Source organism: Ahaetulla prasina, chromosome 3 (assembly GCF_028640845.1).
Source record: "Ahaetulla prasina isolate Xishuangbanna chromosome 3, ASM2864084v1, whole genome shotgun sequence".
NCBI classification, from domain to species: domain Eukaryota; kingdom Metazoa; phylum Chordata; class Lepidosauria; order Squamata; family Colubridae; genus Ahaetulla; species Ahaetulla prasina.
Window position 1 is genome coordinate 132418467 of NC_080541.1, and position 19128 is coordinate 132437594.

Sequence of the window (19128 nt, forward strand, 5' to 3'; positions counted from 1 at the left end):
CTTGTTTTGGAAAAAAGAATAGAATATATGTTTTTAAACTAAACTAATTTTATAATATGGAACTGCATATTGATAATCTACTTCATCTTGTCATACTTTTTAAATGATTGACAGTAGATTTTACTCTATTCAAAGGAAGGAAAGACCCAAATGGAACAGTCTTAGCCTTGTTGAAAATATGATGTGTATGCAGAAGAGGACTTTCTCCCATGTTCTATTTTCAGTAAATATAAGAAATGCAGTCTAGTCAATTCTCAACCTGTAGTCCGTGGACCCTTGGGGGTCACAATGTCATCACAAATCTTGAGTTAAGTCTTGGTGGCCCGGAGCCAAAAAAGGTATTTAAAGGGGGTCTGTGGTGAAGAAAATGTTGAAAACCATTGGATGAAGTAATTCAACAGAAAGGCATATCTTTTTTTTACTGATTTTCTTTATATGCAGCCAATAATTAATTTACAGTTTTTGTTCCATACTTTTTCCCATTCCTCTAAATTTATATTACGGCTTACGTTTTGTGCCCATGCTATCATTGGACCTTTCATTATTTCTTCTTCCAGTTCTACCTCTAATAAATATTTATATGCTTTTGTTATGAATTTTTCTTCTTTGCCTGTCAATATTCTATCCAATTGTTGAGGTACCCCTTGAATTCCATATTCTTCCATATCTTTTCTATATCTGGACTGTGTCTGTAGATATGGCCACCAGTCTATAATTATACCCTGTACTTTTAATTCTTCATTTGATTTAAGCTTCCTCTGGCTATCTAATAATTCTTTATATCTTATCATCTTTTTTTTATCCAATGTGTTTGGATAAATCGTTGCCTGCATTGGCGAAACTCAGTTTGGCAATTTCATATAATGTTTCCTTTTAACCTTTCCCCATGTCCCTATCAACACTTCTCTTATTTGATGTCGGTAGAAATATGAATGTGCCTTGTTACATTTATCTCATAGGAAGGCATGACAGCCTGCTTGTAGGTCATGTCCTTCAATTGTTAAACCCTTTTATTGTCTTAAATTTATCCAATCTCTGATCCATAATAGCCCCGCAGCTTGATAATAAAGTTCTCATTTTAGGAGTCCAAAGCCACCTCTGCTTCTACTATCTTGTAACGTTTTCATATTTATTCGTGCTTTCTTACCCAGCCAAATATTTTTTTAATTATTTTATTTAGTTGTTCAAAGAATCTCCTTTCCAATTTTATAGGGACTGTCTGGAATAGATATTGGCAATATATTTGGCAATATATTCATTTTAATCACTACTATCCTTCCTGGTAATGATAACTGTAATTTTCCCCAAATCTCTAAATCTTTTTTCATTTGTTGTATCAGTTTTTTATAATTATCATCTTTTATTGAAGAACACCTTACGGTAAGCCAAATTCTTAAATATTTAATCTTTTTTTTCAATTTGCAATCCCAAATCTTTTTCTAATTCTTTCTTTTGTTTTTCAGTTAATTTTTTTACTAATATTTTAGTCTTTTCTCTATTAATTTTCAGTCCTGCCACTGTCTCAAATGTTTTCTATTTCATTCATTAAGGTGTTTCCTGTCTCTAGCTAGAAAGACATTTCTTAGATTATATTGCTGAAAATAGAACATCTTCACTCTCAATTACATTTAAAATTATTTCACCACAAGGTATGCATGTGTATCTATGTATATAGGTATGACACCGGGGAAGTATACAATTGTAGGTAGGTATGTGTCTGTATGTGTATGTGTTTATATACCATATTTTTTGGAGTATAAGCCACACTTTTTTTCCCCAAAAAAGAGGGTAAAAATCTGGGTGCGTCTTATTCTCCGAATGTAGCCCCACTCAGTTTCTCAAACGGAGGTTTCAGCGGCTGAAAAAAGAATCAGAAACAAAGCTTCAGAAAAAAAGCCCCCAAACAGAGCTTCAGAAAAGAATCGCCTAAACAGAGCTTCAGAGGTTGTTTTTTTTTCTGAAACTGTTTCAGAGGCTTTCAGAGGCATTAAAAAAAGTCCTTTTCTGAAACAGAGTTTCAGACGTTTCAGAGGCAGAAAAGAAAGCAAAAAAAAAAAAAAGCAAGGCACAAAGCTCACAACCAAGGAACCTGTTGCTAAAATTCATCTCTGGAACAGCTGATTGGGGTATTCCAGGAGGCCAATCCATCTGCCAATCAATTTTTTTCTTATTTTCCTACCCAAAAACTAAGGTGCGTCTTATTCTCCAAAAAACATGATATATATAAATATAAAAATATCACACACACACACACACACACACACACACACACACACACAGAGGGTGAATGTGTGTGTATTCCTATATTCTGTAATGATGATCCTTGACTTACTGGTTCATTGGCTTGCATCATACCTATATTTTAGCATAACTGTTAACATATAGAATTTAGAATTTAGTGGGAAGATTAGGTTCAATTTAAGAATATATTCAGTGTATTTATAAGTAGCTGATATATGTCTGCTGTGAAAATTGTACTCCACTTGAGCCATGGGATTTGTGAAATTAATCTACCTTCCCCAGTATAATAGTAACGCCAGGAGTGAAACTTTAACACCTTGCATTTAATCCATTAAAATACACATATGAATACAGTTTTATTTTCTATGTCAGTTGCATGTTTAATTGTGTTTAGTCTCACAGCTATATCCTGATTTATTAAGAGTATTCATTTTATAGCTTAGAACACACTTGTGTAACTGGTGGTTTCTGAAATGATGTAAAACAAAGTTAATAATAGTATTTTATTCATTTATTATTTATTTATATATTTTAGAACTTTGCCAAGAATATATTTGCAATTCTTCAGTCAGTCAAAGCTAGAGAAGAAGGCCGTGCACCTGAGCAACGACCAGCACCAAATACTGCACCTATGGTAATGCTGCAGTAGAAAATAAAATTTTACTTTCTTAAAGAAAAAATAAAAATGGGAATTCTTTCTTTTTTGTTTGCTGTCATTTTTCTTTTGTCAAAGAAAAAAAGCTTGTTATATAGGTGTACTTAATTGTGAACTATACACAGTATTTAACACTTTACTATGTGTTTTGTCGTAGCGATTGACTTGGTATATTTTATACAAATTAAGTCAATAGAAATAATAACTTTAATTGGGAATAAATACTGTATACATGATATTTTAAACTAAATGCTTTTCCTAAGGATGAAGGAACTGAAATGTATTGAGTTATTAGAATGGGCATGTACATTCTCCAAAGTTTATATATAATTTGCACATCTAAATTCAAATATATTTAATTAGAAATTCTTTTGCTGAAGCATGTGTGTGTGTACATATGTAAGTAGAGAGAGAGAGAGCGTTCACTTAGTGACCATTTGTTCAGCAACCAAAATAACAAAGACATTGACTAAGGAGACTTATGACCAGTGTTAGTGTGATATTTGCATAGTAAATTAGATTGAAAATTCTTATTTTGAAGATATCTATATATTAAATGCTTTATCTGTTATCTATACCATTGAGGCATAAATATAAAATGTTTGAAAACAAATGTAACTGATACAAAATCCCCTTTTCCTTTATTTTCAGGATCCAACTTTAAGAAACAAGCAACCTATTCCAGCTGCCTATAACAGATATGATCAGGAAAGATTTAAAGGAAAGGAAGGTAAGACCGCATACCACAATGAAAGAAACACATTTTGAAATTCTTGGAGCTGCCAGTTTTGACTCTAAAAATTAATATTGAAGGAATTAAAAAACTAAATGCCATCTTAATCATTTTGTTTCTGTTTTCATTATACTTGATACTAGAGCTCGATGTTCTCCCAAATTTGTGCTTTATACAGTGTTGATTTAGATACAATACAAAATCACCTTTCTACTTCACCTCTGCTAAAAACAGTGAGCAACCAGAGCTTGTTTATTCAACAGAATCCTGTCTTTATATCACTTGTATATAACACTCTGATTTTCAGAGAGGATAACCATTAAACTGTTCAAGTTCATCCATTGTTATTTTCCGTGTGTGTGTGTGTGTGTGTGTGTGTGTGTGTGTATGTATATATATATATATATGAGTTGCGACCAATTAGCTGTTCTATATTGCAATCATTTCTTGAGAGGCTTATGGAAGTTTGATAAAAGCTAAAAGAAGATGATTCTGGAACAATATCCATAATAGATATTTTATTATTTTATTTTCACACAACGGCTGGGAAATGGGAAGAAATGGTTTAAAAATCAAACACCATATATTAATAAAAATATATTTTTATTATATTATAATATTTTGTGTGTGTGTGTGTGTGTGTAGGTCTTTGGTTATTCGGGTTTTCTCCCACGTAAAATTGGAAGTGTCTTGGCCAAGACACTTCCAATTTTACGCGGGAGAAAACCCGAATAACCAAAGACCTACATACAAACACCCGCAAAAACCTCAGAAAACTATGAACCTTTTCATCTATGCTGTCCTAGCAGATTCAGTTCTATGTGCTTATGTGCATACATATGCAAACAGTTGTATATTTCCAACTAATCATTTCTCCAAAGAAATGTATTCTGGGCCTAGTCACACTAATGTCTTGCTTGCCTTATTATCTATAAAACTAGCAAGCATTTTCAGTGTGCATCATAGTCTGGCATAAATAACTTCGTTCCTTCTGTTTGGAATATCTGTCAGTTCTTAACTTGTTTTCCTCTGTGAAGAGTAAAACGGTGATTTCTACATTATCTCTAAAAGAGGATGGTTGGAATGAAAAGTTCGTAATCACATGGCCCCTTAAAAATACCGATTGCTTATTTTATTTAGGTGAACAATTTCATTGTTATTTCATTCTTCATCTGTTGGGTAATGGTGATATAATTTTTATTATTATGGCCCCCATACTTAAGAAATCTGTACTTGGGCAAGTCCACACAGGGTAGTCATGTTACTTCAAAAGCAGCCAGAATGTGTCCATTCCACCCAGCCTTTAATCTCAGCTGCTTATTAAAGACATCGATTTAGGTGAAATGTGTTTGAGTTCAGGTATTGTTTTGCATTGTTTTATACTTTTTACTGTACTGTCACCTGGCTAGAATGTTCTGCTTTAAACTGGCTACCCAGGCTGCAAATAAAGAAGTAAATAATGTTTTAATCAATGTACTGAACATACCCTTGCTGCATTTGTGACTTGAAGTTAGATTTTCAGAATATATTTGTAAATTGTATGTTATGGATGATTTATTTAATCAGTTGTTATAGTCTTACAATACTGATCCAAGTTTTTGCATTTCATATGCAACATTTCTTTCCATTATGGGATTTTATGATCTTTTCTAGTTGATATTTTTGTTGTGATTTTGTTCCATAATTGATTTTTTCTCATAATTGATTTTGCAACAATTTGTACTTTTTTAAAGTCCCTTCCTACCCAATTCTATTTACTAATTCAGACAAGCACTATTTAAAAATATTTTAAAAATCAATTAGAATCTACTTCACTTAAAATAAATCCAAGAAGATTTTTGCTAATCCACCCATTTGTCTAATGGCATCCTAGCTAATGTAGCAATATCTTAATTTGATGCAGAGAACCCACAAGCAATCACTCCACTACTAATATGCTATTAATATTATATTTAGATTGTAGTGAGAAAAAAAATCACAGCTGATTTTCTATGATACCACCTTGAACTCCTTGATTCTCAAAGCATAGTAATCCATAAAACTGTTAATTTTAGTTTACATTTTATATACGTAACTGTCTGTAAGGCATTATTGATGAATCACTACAGCATGCTGTTTAAAAAACTGAGTTAATGTACATTGTAAGCCCAACCTTTTTCTTCCAAAACTTCCCTCCATCTCCTTAAGAGGTCATCCAATTAATGCCATGTAGTTAAACTGTTACCAGTATATACTACTTTCAGTATATTTTGCCTTTGTCCTTAGGGTTATTGTGACTTTAGGACCCTGTAATTCATTTTTCAGGACCCTGAAAAATAATAACCTTTCTGATAATGTACTGATATTTAATTTCTTTAAATTAAAAGAAAATAGTAGTTTTGGTCAACATATTTTTCACTCCACTAGCTTTATTAAAGGAAATATTCTAGAATAGAATAGAATAGAATAGAATAGAATAGAATAGAATAGAATAGAATAGAATAGAATAGAATAGAATAGAATAGAATAGAATTTTTTTTTTATTGGCCAAGTGTGATTGGACATACAAGGAATTTGTCTTGGTGCATATGCTGTCAGGGTACATAAAAGAAAAGATACTTTCATCAAGGTACAACATTTACAACACAAATGATGGTCATAGGGTACAATTTAACACTTTAATAAAATTAAAGAAAATATTCTTTCTAGAATTATCTTTGGTGCCAAGTTACCAAAGCAGAGCCATAGCTTCATATTTTGTTAATAAACAGTCAGGTTTAACAGACTGAAATTGTTAAGAAATATAGATAATTTTTTAAAAAACAAAACAAAACATATTTTTAAAATTGGGAGGTTGGAGTAGTTACTACCTGATAAAAATAATTTTCATTCTGTGGAATGCCAAATGTATGGAAAATGGGATTAATTGTAAAAACAGTACAGATTTACAACTATCATCTCTTGTTTTACTGCCCTTGTTGTCAGTGCTGCTGCTGCTGTTACTGTTTTAGTACTTCTGTATCCTTTCAATACTATATTATCGGTAATTTTTATTTCATCCTCTTATTTCATACAAATTAATTCTGATAGTTTTCTTAACGGTTTTAAATTTTGTTTTTATCTTCAAAGCCAATTCAAGCACTCATCTATGGTTTTATTTAATTGTTCATTTTATGAAAAGTCATGTGGTGAAGCTCAAGTACAAAATATTATAATGAATGCAAAAATAGATAGAAGGAAAAAAAGGATAAGGAAATAAAAAGCTGCATATTGCTTTCAGTCAGCTATTGAATATCAATCTGATGTCACAAGGACATATATTTGCATGTGCTAAATGAAATAAAGCAGTATATTTAAGATTCATTAAATATATTTTTTCTGTTAGATCCTTGTCAGCAAGCTAAGATTTTTCTCTCTCTCAGTGTTTGAAGATGGAGTTTTACTCCCATTAGAAGACAGTCCTTGTGTGCAGATTTATATATATATATATATATATATATATATATATATATATATATATATATATATATATATATATATATATATATATATATTTCTATACACATGAAAGCAGCTTTATCTTCATAGAAGTAAGTAGGGGAATAATTGGCATGAGAGTAGCATGAAGCTTGCTTTCTACTCTGGTGGCCTCAGCTATTAAAGATCAGTAGTGTTGAGTTTCCACAACTTCATTCTGACTTGTTTCATTTTTTTTGATGGAATAATAAAATTTGGCCTGTATATATTCATTATATAATTTAAAATAGTTGTATATATAAGGATTCTATATCATATTTTCTTTGATAAGGATTCTGCCAGGCAGATAATCCACATTTTTATGACTGAACAGTTTTTGTGAAACATTGAAGGGTTGTGTATGAAATAACTCTACAGGTCTCTAATTTTTAGGAATAATAGCTATGCTGACTTTGATGGGGGGAAAATCCAAATAGGAACTTTCCTGTTAGGTCATACATATATAATTGCAAGTTTTCGTATTTCTTAGAACTATTCAACATTTTCTCTGATAAACCATTCTTTAAAAAACCCTCAAAACTTACAAGTACTATATAATATTAGTTAGCATTGTTTTTATTAACTAGTTAAGAAATTCTTAAAATAACACTAAACAATTATTATTATCGTTCTAGATTGGGAGCAATTGCACTGATAGTAGATTGTGGGAAATGGCTTTGGTTTTGGCTTTGGAAGTTTTTCATGATGCAAAGCCAACAAAATCCTTATTTCTTCTGGCAAAGATAAGGCCTATAGGAGGTTGCAGCAGAGAATAACCATTTTGCTTTGCTTTTAAAAGTAAGGTGATCATTTTGCTCCAGAAACTGGCCTCTGGAGCAAAGGCTCATTTGCTTGAAATTTTGCCAAATAAAGCATCCCAGTGAAGATCTTCACAGCCCTATTACAGAGCCTTATTATACAACCTTATGGAACACTTTACTGTGTCATTGTGAAATGTAAGTTCTAACACCAGAGCAATACTCCAGAGACTTTAAGACTTTTCTTAAATCCAGATACAGATAAAATGTTCACTCATATAATACTCGAACCATGCAATGATTAATTTATTAGATTAGTACTTTGAAGAGCAAGTTTCCAAGTCCAGCCGGATATATTGCAGAGATGAGCCTGTATGTCTTCTGGAGTGGCTGATGAATAGCTTGGTTCAAGTCATTCTGAAACTTAATATCCTCTGTCTATTGTCTGATATCTTCTTTAACCTTTTCTAAGAATAGAAAAAGCTACAAGTTGAGATAACATATATGGGTACCATTTTTGTAATATTCAACCACCATTGATGCATAGCTGCCTTTTGCAGTTAACAATAATATTATAGGAACTAAACTAAATTTTAGCCAAGAAAAGAAAATTCTGCCAAACTATAGTCTCAATTCGGGACAGTCTGGCTTTTTACTTTTGATCACATTATAGACAAATCTGAGGGTCAAAAGAGAGCTGTCAAAAATGTGTTCTGTATTTTATTTTTATTCTTAGTGTCCACTATTTGAACGAGGGCCCAATTATGCTCTATATAATATAAGCAGCTGATTGGAGTATAAATAGTTTAATTATAGAAGGGATAAAGAAGTATATTTTGCGGGGCAGACTCTTCCTTGACTTAAAATTTTACATACACCTATTTAAATTTCTTGAATCAGATTGCCCAAATTAGTCCTTTACTTGAACAGAGAAAGTTTGGTATCACGAATCCAAAAATGCATACAAAAATGACCTCTAATTCCTCTCTAATTGTGGAATGCTTGGATTGCATTGTCCTGTAGTTCTTTGGCATTCTTCCAAAATAATAGTCAGCTAACAAGGGCCAGTAGGAATATATAGAGACAGACTATTATTCATACTGCTATTTTACCCAGCAGTTGCTATATACCGTATTTTTCAGAGTATAAGACACACCTTAGTTTTTGATAAAATAGAATAGAATTTTTATTGGCCAAGTGTGATTGTACACACAAGGAATTTGTTTTGGTGCATATGCTCTCAGTGTACATAAAAGAAAAAAATACCTTCATCAAGGTACAACATTTACAACACAAATGATGGTCATAGGGTACAATTTAACAGTTAATGATACAACACTTAATGATAATCATAGGGTACAAATAAGCAATCAGGAACAATCAATATCAATATAAATCATAAGGATTACCAGCAACAAAGTTACAGTCATACAGTCATAAGTGGAAAGAGATTGATGAGAAGATTAATAGTAGTGCAGATTTAGTAAATAGTTTGACAGTGTTGAGGGAATTATTTGTTTAGCAGAGTGATGGTGTCGGGGAAAAAACTGTTCTTGTGTCTAGTTGTTCTGGTGTGCAGTGCTGTATAGCGTCGTTTTGAGGGTAGGAGTTGAAACAGTTTATGTCCAGGATATGAGGGATCTGTAATATTTTCACGGCCGCCTTCTTGATTCGTGCGGTATACAGGTCCTCAATGGAAGGCAGGTTGGTAGCAATTGTTTTTTCTGCAGTTCTAATTATCTTCTGAAGTCTGTGTCTTTCTTGTTGGGTTGCAGAACCAAACCAGACAGTTATAGAGATGCAAATGACAGACTCAATACTTCCTCTTAGAACTGGATTACCAGCTCCTTGGGCAGTTTGAGCTTTCTGAGTTGGCGCAGAAAGAACATTCTTTGTTGTCCTTTTTTGATGATGTTTTTGATGTTAGCTGTCCATTTTAGATCTTGCGATATGATAGAACCTAGAAATTTGAAGGTTTCTACTGTTGATACTGTGTTGTCTAGTATTATGAGAAGTGGAAGTATAAAAGGGTTTCTCCTAAAGTCTACCACCATTTCTATGGTTTTGAGTGTGTTCAGTTTTCAGTTTTGGGGAGGAAAATAAGAAAAAAGCTGATTGGCAGGTAGATTGGCCTCCTGGAATACCCCCAATTAGCTGTTCCCAGAGGTGAATTTTAGCAACAGGTTCCTTGGTTGTGAGCTCTGTGCCTTGCTTTTTTTTGCTTTTTTTTTCTGTCTCTGAAAGCCTCCAAAACAACTTTTAAAAAAAACCTTCTGAAGCTCTGTTTGGGAGCTTCTTTTCTGAAGCTTCTTTCAGCCTCTGAAACCTCCGTTTGAGAAGCTGTGTGGGCTACATTCAGAGTATAAGATGCACCAAGATTTTCACCCTCTTTTTTTGGGGGAAAGGTATGTCTTATACTCCAAAAAATATGGTAATCTCAACTACTTACTTATCAAAATTGTATCTCTAAAAGTAACTCGAGGCTTGAATGCAAGATGAAATAACTATTTAAAATTGTAATATCTACCTCTGTCCCTCATCCTCCAGACTAGATTTTTATTCTTTGTTTTGTTTTGTTTTGTTTTTTGTTTTGCAAAAATACTTTATACAGACATTTATATACAGGTAGGCCCCCCTTAACACCTATTCAAAGATAAAGTGACACTAAAATGGGTTTGTGGCAGCCCTCAAACTTACAGCCATGGGAATCACATGATTAAAAAGTCAGGCCTACACACATTTATGTTACCTTCCATCGCTCCTTCACCTGATTTTTATTGTCTGTATTTGCCTCACCATCCTGCCCATTTATGGAGCGGCACCATTCTGAGATTTTAGTGTATCTCAAGAATAGAGCTTTTTGTTATGCTGGGGTTGCTTGTACCATCACACCCTCCTCCTCCCCAGGTCCACTATGCTTCACTAGCCACTTTAAGAGCTTCAATGTCACCTGGAATGATATCAGGGAGGGAGCCAATGTGATTAATAAATATTTGATTTCACAGGATTTATTTATTTTCAACACGTACTTCATTGATACCTAGAGATCTATATTTAGTCATGTACAGATCTTACAATGAGGTGTGTTATGTCAACTAAAATAAAATCTTGACTTGTTTTGGTATCTATAAGTTAGAAGCCATAGTTTGTTATGTTTGATGAAACAGACATTGCAAACCATGATGACAGTTTTCCATGTTTTGCTTATTTGTATTTAGGAGGCAGAATGTGTTAGTTCAAGGTTTGCTGCAACACAGTTTTTCTTACAATCAATGACTTCCTGATAAATTACTGCCCTGATTTAATTATGCTGATGATAAAACAGAGAATAGAAGGAAGCAAAGTGGGCAATCAAATAAAATAAAATCTAAATTATTAAACAACTTAGGCTTTTAGACAATAGCCAGAAACTAAAGCCAAAGATGTTAAATCCTACCTATTCACAGCTTTAGCATAAACCATGTCTCATTATTGATACCAACTGTGCTAACCACACAGTCTTACAGTCTATTTGTAGAAATAAATTCTGCTGAAATAGATTTTCATGTATAATTATACGGTAATTGCAATTAATTTTGCATCATTCATAATTTAATTGTACTTACATGCAACATGCCACCCTTCCTTCAAGAAAGTTATCTTCTATATGTGCACTTATAGTAGCCCAAATGTGTCAAAAACTGACCAGTAATGTTAGCTAGGAATGTTGCATATCATGAAGACCAAAACAATAACTTCTGTTTGATGAAACAGAGAAAATAAGGAATATGGAACTACAATTGACAGACCAAAAGAATCTTTTGGAAAAGTATATTTTACTGGATATACAAAAGAATGGCTGAATTTTTAAAAGTTAAAAAGGAATTATAAATGATAAAACCAAGAGAATGATCTGGAAAATATTTTTTAATTGAATGTACAAAAGAGACTTCTTCAAACCCTGAAGAAAACTGCACTTGGATAAAGTATTGAGAAATAAAATTCTATGATAATTTTTAATTGATTTAAAGATTAAGACTGTTAGAAGTAAAATGGAGGAATATAATGTTGGTTTATTTTAACAAGATTAAAATAAAACATTTTGTTGTAGTGTTCTAGCAACTCTTTGTAGACTTTTTGGCTGACATATGGTTTGAAAAGTTGATATTTTATGGATTCTCCTATAAATAAGGAATGGGATACGGGATGAAGAGATAACCATTTGTAAACTTAAAGGGGGTGAAGTTTATATTTCTTTATATTTGTTGTTTGTTGTTGTTTGTATATTTGTTGTTGACTATACTCTTTATTCTTTTTTCTTTTCCCTCTCTCTTTAGTTTGTATTAGTTTTTATTATTGTAATTAAAATTCATAAATTAAAATAAGAATGTCATAGCTCAGTGATGTGCAGAAGAAATCTTGAGTAAGCTCCAGACAACTCCAGGAAATAGGATTGATTGTGATTTCTTTCCTATTTATTTCTTAAAAACACTGTCTGAATCAATATATGACAGCTTCTTATGTTCATATATTCTCTTATTTATATGTTCAATCATTAACTGTCTCTAAAATCCATTTATGTTCACAGAATATCTAATGTACAGTTTTATTAAGTGTACTTTAAAATGAATAAAATTGGCCTTAGAAGCAAATATAGAAAACATTACATTCTTTGGCATGCCTTAAAGGGGTCTCCAACCTTGGCAACTTTAAGACTTGTGGATTTCAAGTCCCAGCATTCCTCAGCCAGCAAAGCTGGTTGAGGAATTCTGGGAGTTGAAGTCCACAAGTCTTAAAGTTGCCAAGGTTGGAGACCCCTGCCTTAAACTAAAGATTAGATGTACCATGAATAAACCTGTAAAATTTAGTTCTATTAACAAGTATTAAATGCAAATGGAAAAATCAGTTGTTAATCATGAGGACAGTAACTGATTGCGTGTCTTATCTAAACAGTTTTGTATCTTTGATTAAGAAAGTCATAATACTGAAATTTATATAAACTTTTATAACTTTTTAGATAAGAAACAATTTTTTTGGCATCTGAGTCTACACAACTTAATATGCTTAATTAAGAGATGTTTGAAAAAATGCTTTTACAGGGTTGATCATATTTATAGTTGTTGAGGGTTTTTAACTTTATAACCTTTGTTACAAGGACTTCGTTGTTCATTCAACAAAAATTTATGTGAAATAGTAACTTAGATACTGGTAAAACAGCTTTCTTAGCTGCTGAGTATATTGTCATACTGTTATACCTTATTAATGTACTCTAAAATCCAGATGACATCTATTCTAGTCTTTATTGTTATTCAGGTGATATTTGGGGAAATGATGGCAAAAATAATAAACTAGTAAATTTCTTATTAATAAGAGGGATATTCAAGGCTGAGAATTGCTCTGAAAATACTGACATCAATTTTTCTTGATTTGGGTTGAGATTGTGATGTTCATTTTTGTTTAGTTTTGTTGTTGTTTAAACTTACTTCTTGTAAGTCAACCATGTTTTAAAGAGTGGCACTATGGGTCATAGTTACATTACAGAAAGGGGTAGCAGAAATTGGGAAGAAGTCATTCTGTACTACAAGTATTACTTTTACTCATTTTCCAGGAAAACTGCTCATTTCCTAGGAAATATGTATACTGATGAAATTGGCTGTACCTGTAGTAAAATATTGCCTTATTTGTAACATTGTGATGCAGATAGTGCAGCATGACATATATTGCTGTTAATCAAGGAAGGCTGGGCCTACGCTACCACTGGATTGACACAGCATTTGAAATATACATTTTTTTGAGCTGATTACAGAAAATGTATGAACCTATCCATTATGATACCTAAATCATAGTTTATGGCATATAGAGCACATTTAGAATTTAAGAACATAACTTGGGGACTTTCCAAGATGTTTTCCATGATAGGTGTGGTTGATTGCAAAACATTTGTCAGAAGTCAAGCTGGTAAATTTGCTCTCTACTACTCGTTCAAAACCCAAGATACACACATGCACTTGTGTATGTGCTGTGGGTGAGCATGTGTTTGTAAGTTTGTGTATGTATATGTATGGCTGGATTACTGCATTCTGTAGCAGCTATTCTTCTGCAAGGATAGGACTTCTAGATTGCTAATATTGTAATCAACAATGTATTACAGTAACATTGATTTCTTAAAATTTCTGCTATTGGTACCAGTAGTTGCAATATCAAAAGAGTAGTGAATCAAACGAGTATATGAAGCCTGACAGTCACCTACCAATTTCTAAGAATGCTTTAAAAGGCTGGAATTTACTCAGAAGCATAATAGCAATTTATTTATTTCAGTTAATGAATCTAACAAAATTCTAGAACTATTACTGGTGATGGAACAGAGGAGAAAAGCAAAGAAATGGATTACTAATATCCATTGTTCCAAACCATCTGAACATTTAGTTTGTTGGAGATGTATTTAACTATCATAAGAATATTGTTTCTCTATGTGGCCTTTTCCCCTTGAAAACAAAACCAGAGTTCACTTTGGATCAGTTTCTTCTATTGTGATTTGTCTTAGTTGCTATAGGATTTACATATGAGAATACTCATTAAAACTTCGGGATATTTTTGTTCTTAATTTCATAGAGACGGAAGGTTTCAAAATTGACACTATGGGCACCTACCATGGAATGACTTTGAAGTCTGTAACGGTAAGTAAACCATATTGGCTGAGTTTATTTGTTGCAGTGCTGAGTGAAGAAATGTTCAAAATGTTTCTTACAGATGTTCAGTATTGCTTTCTACAATGAGAAATGTCTGTGTTGCATGTCAACAAACATAAATTATCCTGAGACAGGCTTGTATATAGCTGAGGGTATATATTCCTTCTCCTTTGACATTCTTGAATTCTGCAGTTCATTGGGGAACCATTTTTTTTCTGGAATGGTAGAATTTTTAATAGTATGATATTTATAATGTATTCTGGCATGGGACAAATTATCAGGTTAAATAACAGCAGTTGCACATAAACATTTTTATGTTTTCTGAAAGAAAATTTGTGTTCATGTTGTCAATTTCCTGAACAGTTGAAATCAGAACATTCTGAAAATGATGTTTTAGTCTGAGTTTTTGTTTTAAGATCTCTGCTTTTATGGAAGTGGGCTTAGTATTCACAAACAAATGCTATTTTGATCTCCATGCAAGTAGGAGAGATGATACAGAACTAATATAAAATCCTCATTAAAAAGTTTTGCCATCTGTATACCTACATAACTGATGAATAGACGCCACTACCCTGTCTAAAAATCTGTGCATTTATTTTTGGATTACTTTCACTAATTTGAACATAAAATAATGCCTGGAATATGACTGTCTCAGAACCAATTAGTGTTAAGTCGCTTAACTTTCCTGTCTTGTAAAATACACTTTTATGTCATTCCCAGTCTTCCTGTAGTTCATATTGTAGACTTTTAAAAAAGCAACTAAAATTAAAGAAATAACCAAGGTTTTGACCTAACTTACATACTATGTGGAATACCAGTCAAAATATTCTTAGATATCCCGAATAAAATGTTTTGTTGGAAACATTAATTATTTTCATACTAGTGGTGACTATAGGCTATATACATGAGTGGGGAAGATTGCTTAGATTCTGTTAATAAACAACAAAAAATGTAGGATTTTATATTATCATTCTGTTTTCTCAAACTTGACCCATCCACATCTACAGATTACAATTGTTATGCAGGCTGAAGGAAATATGAATTGTAATTTGTGTAACATTAAGTTGGCAGTGGTTACTATCATACTCATAATTCTCTAAAGATTTAGGAACTCTCTCTGTGAAGTAGCTAATGAATGTCACTTCATAATTGCAAATCACTCATCTTACTGAATTTATGGTTTCCTTCTGTGTGCTTATTATAAGTAATAAGTATAGAAAATGATTGTTTAGTTTCAATTTTGCAAATAAGTCTTGAAAATCTTATTCTGTAGAATGTAAGGATTTAAAGGGCCCTTGGAAATAGCCTGCTCAGGGCCAAAATTCACTACTACATTATCTCTGACAGATCATATGCAGTATCTGTTTAAATATCTCCAGATTTGAAGTGTCTGTTACCTAAGGAAATCTGTTCCATAGTTGAATAGTTCTTACAGTTAGATTTTTTTTCTTGATACCAACCAAAATCTTCATCCTTGTTAGTTAAACCTATTGTTCCTTGTCATGGATTCCAGAACAACTTAGAAAAAATTGGTCTCCTTTTCTACATGGCAGCCCTTCAGGTATTTGAAGAAAACTATTGCCTCCAGACTAAATAAACATAGCACCTGTCATATTTTGGTTTGTGGTCCCTTGCTGTATTAATTATTTTTCTAGATATACATTTTTAATATCTTTTGGAAAATATAGTACCCAGAAATGGACAAGTATTCCAAGTGTGAATATTGACATCTCTTCATCTTGACATTATACCTCTGTAGTTGTAGTTTAGGATTGCATTTGTTTTTTTCACAGCTTCATCACACTGCTGGCTTTTGATCAGTTTGTGATTCATCAGTAAATCCAGATCTTTTTCATACATTTCCTGTCTCTTTTAACCTACACAAATATAGGACTGCATTTATCCCTGTTGAAATTAATCTTCCTAGTTTTTGCTCAGTGTCCTGCTTTTCAAAATCCTTCTACACTTTCAGGATCTCCTCCCATGGTGTTTGCTATGCTTATATTTTTACAGATCATTCACATATTCGATAATCATTTTCTAATCAGTGTCATTTATAAATAATTTGAACATGATTTGTTATTTATTTATCACTTCCTTCCAATTTGTCCCCGAGCCATTGATGTATATTCATTAAATTTAGTTGTTCCACAGATTCTGTGCTCATCAAATGGTAACATAAACCAGCCCACATTTTTCCATCTTGTCTACTAGGATCTACAGAAGACTTTGTCAGATGTTTTGATAAAGTTCAGACATTCCTGTCGTAAACTAAACTGGTTATTATGTCAAAAAGGAGATTAAGCTTGCCTTGACTTGTTGCATTCTGTCAAGTGGCATTCTGCCAAGCACTGTATTCTTTTTAAAATGTTGCATACTACGGTTATTGCTATTGGTCTATTGGTAATCTAATAAATCATTTTGCCCAGTGCTGACATCAAGTTGATCAGTTACTGTTTTTCTCCTTGTTGAAAATAAAGACATTTGCTTCTCTAATATTATGGAAGTAAGTTTGTCTGTGATGATATCTCAAAGTTCAGAGAAAGGAGCTCCAGAATGATGTCCACAACATCCTTCAAGACTTTCAGATGTAACTGATTTGACCCTGGTAACTTTTAAGATATTTCGGGGGTTTGTAATATTTCTTTATTTATCTTGGGTTACCACTGTTTCCTTTTTCCTGATTTTTGCTTGGTCCAGTGGAATATAGTTCCCCTTAGTGGATAAAAGGCTGAGCAGAGTAGGAACTGGGGCACTGTGACTTCCCCACATAATCTCTGTCCATCTTGGCAACTGCTTGAAGCACCAGACCCATCCTTTTTTTTCCTTACTGTTGACGTAGCCAAGAAAGCCTTTTTTGTTGATTTTAGCTTCTTTTGTGAGCATGGGTTTCTTTAGTACTTTATTGTTTCTAATTTACTTTCTGTAATTATTAGGTATTTTGTGGACCTGCTTCTATGGCAACATTTTCCATTTCTTACACATTACTTATTACTACTTTTTAGTTCAGCCAAAAGCTTCCGGGTCATTCCATGTCAAGTGGTCTGCAGCTCCCAGGTTGACCATCACGGATTTTGATTAAATTTGGTGTGAACATGCACACATGCCCCCAATGAACATTGGTAAAATGTTATGATTGCCAATGCAATACTTGTGGAGATATAGTCATTTGTGCCACCCCATACCGTAGCCTTCAACAGTATGACTCTGAGAATTCAGCAACTTTGAGACATAACATCTCCAAATTTAAAATTGGCCGATCTCTTTCCCGGTTGTTATGTTGCCTGCATTGATGACAAAAAATGGTGGGTAGGCAACGTCGTGGAAATTTTGATTGAACAAAATGATGCATTGTAACATTTATGCATCCGTGAGGGCCAGCTCATTCATTTTATTGGCCTGAAAGACAAGATGTTTGTTGGGTTCCAGCACCACATCTTATTTGTGTGCTTCCAGTGCCTTCAGTCACATCATCAGGTTGACAGTATCAATTCTAGAAGCGACGCTAAAGAATGACCTTCGTCTTGGAAACCATATATTAGGCTTGGGAACCTAGGATAAGCTGCCCAATTGGCAGCTTGGGAACCACACACACAAGGCTTTGGAACCTCAAGGAAGAAACCAAACTACAGGCTTGCGATCCTCAACCAAGAAATCCACCCGTGGATGGTATTGCATGGCTATCAGGTGTGTCGCCTATGGCAATGGGGTTGCTGGGTCAAGTGCCTGAACTGGTGGTGACAATGTCACCATGGACCAATGCAATACAATAGTAGTAATGATGTCTATATAAAACAAACAAGACGAAACAGTAATAGAATGGATGTGAGGTTGCCATACATCCTCCACTTTTCCCCTATTTTTAGGACTTTATACATCAGCGATGGAACACCATCGCTACTTTTTTAGGGGGGTTGAAACATGCTCTTTCTAATGAGAATGATTTAACAGAGTTTCCAGAAGGTCTTTTTTTGTAAAAGTGGGCTGAAAATACCCTATTTTTGGCATTTTTACAAAAACCATCAACTTTACACTCCACTTGTGAACTATTGGAAAGCAGTAGGAGAATGAAATTTTATATTTGACAACCGTATTGCTAAGTTATTATGCGCAAAGTTTCACATTTCTCATACCTTTCCTTCCAGAGATATAAGAAAATATAAGAACTTTACCCTTTTTTCGCGCTGCAGTCATTTTCGGCCAACTTTGCTTCCAGTTATCTAGATGGAGATCACTCATGAAAATGTTTTTATTATTTTGTTTAATAGAGCCCAAGAAGTTGTACAAGAGGACCAAGTTTTGTTTCTCTCAACAAAATATTGCTGGAGATATTATGTCTCAAAGTTGCTGTATTCTCAGAGTAATACTGTCGAAGGCTGCGGTATGGGTTCATACAAATGACTATATCTCTGCAAGTATTGCATCAACAAACATAACACTTTACCAATATTCATTGGGGATGTGTGTGCATGTTCACACCAAATTTCATCAAAATCTGTGATGGTCGACCTCGGAGCCCCAGATTATTTGACATAGAATGACCCTTCCTGCTAATCCATAGAAATTTCCTAAGTGCCC

The 19128-nt window shown here is 33.2% G+C and overlaps 1 protein-coding gene across 1 annotated transcript in view; it reads left to right on the plus strand.

Moving 5' to 3' along the window:
• Positions 1 to 19128, plus strand: part of CDC73 (cell division cycle 73) — a 108136-nt gene that overhangs the window by 23821 nt on the left and 65187 nt on the right. Inside the window, exons 8-10 of the mRNA XM_058178096.1 lie at positions 2777 to 2875; positions 3548 to 3626; positions 14474 to 14538. Coding sequence (XP_058034079.1) covers positions 2777 to 2875; positions 3548 to 3626; positions 14474 to 14538 — 243 coding nt within the window. The remainder of the gene's footprint in view (positions 1 to 2776; positions 2876 to 3547; positions 3627 to 14473; positions 14539 to 19128) is intronic.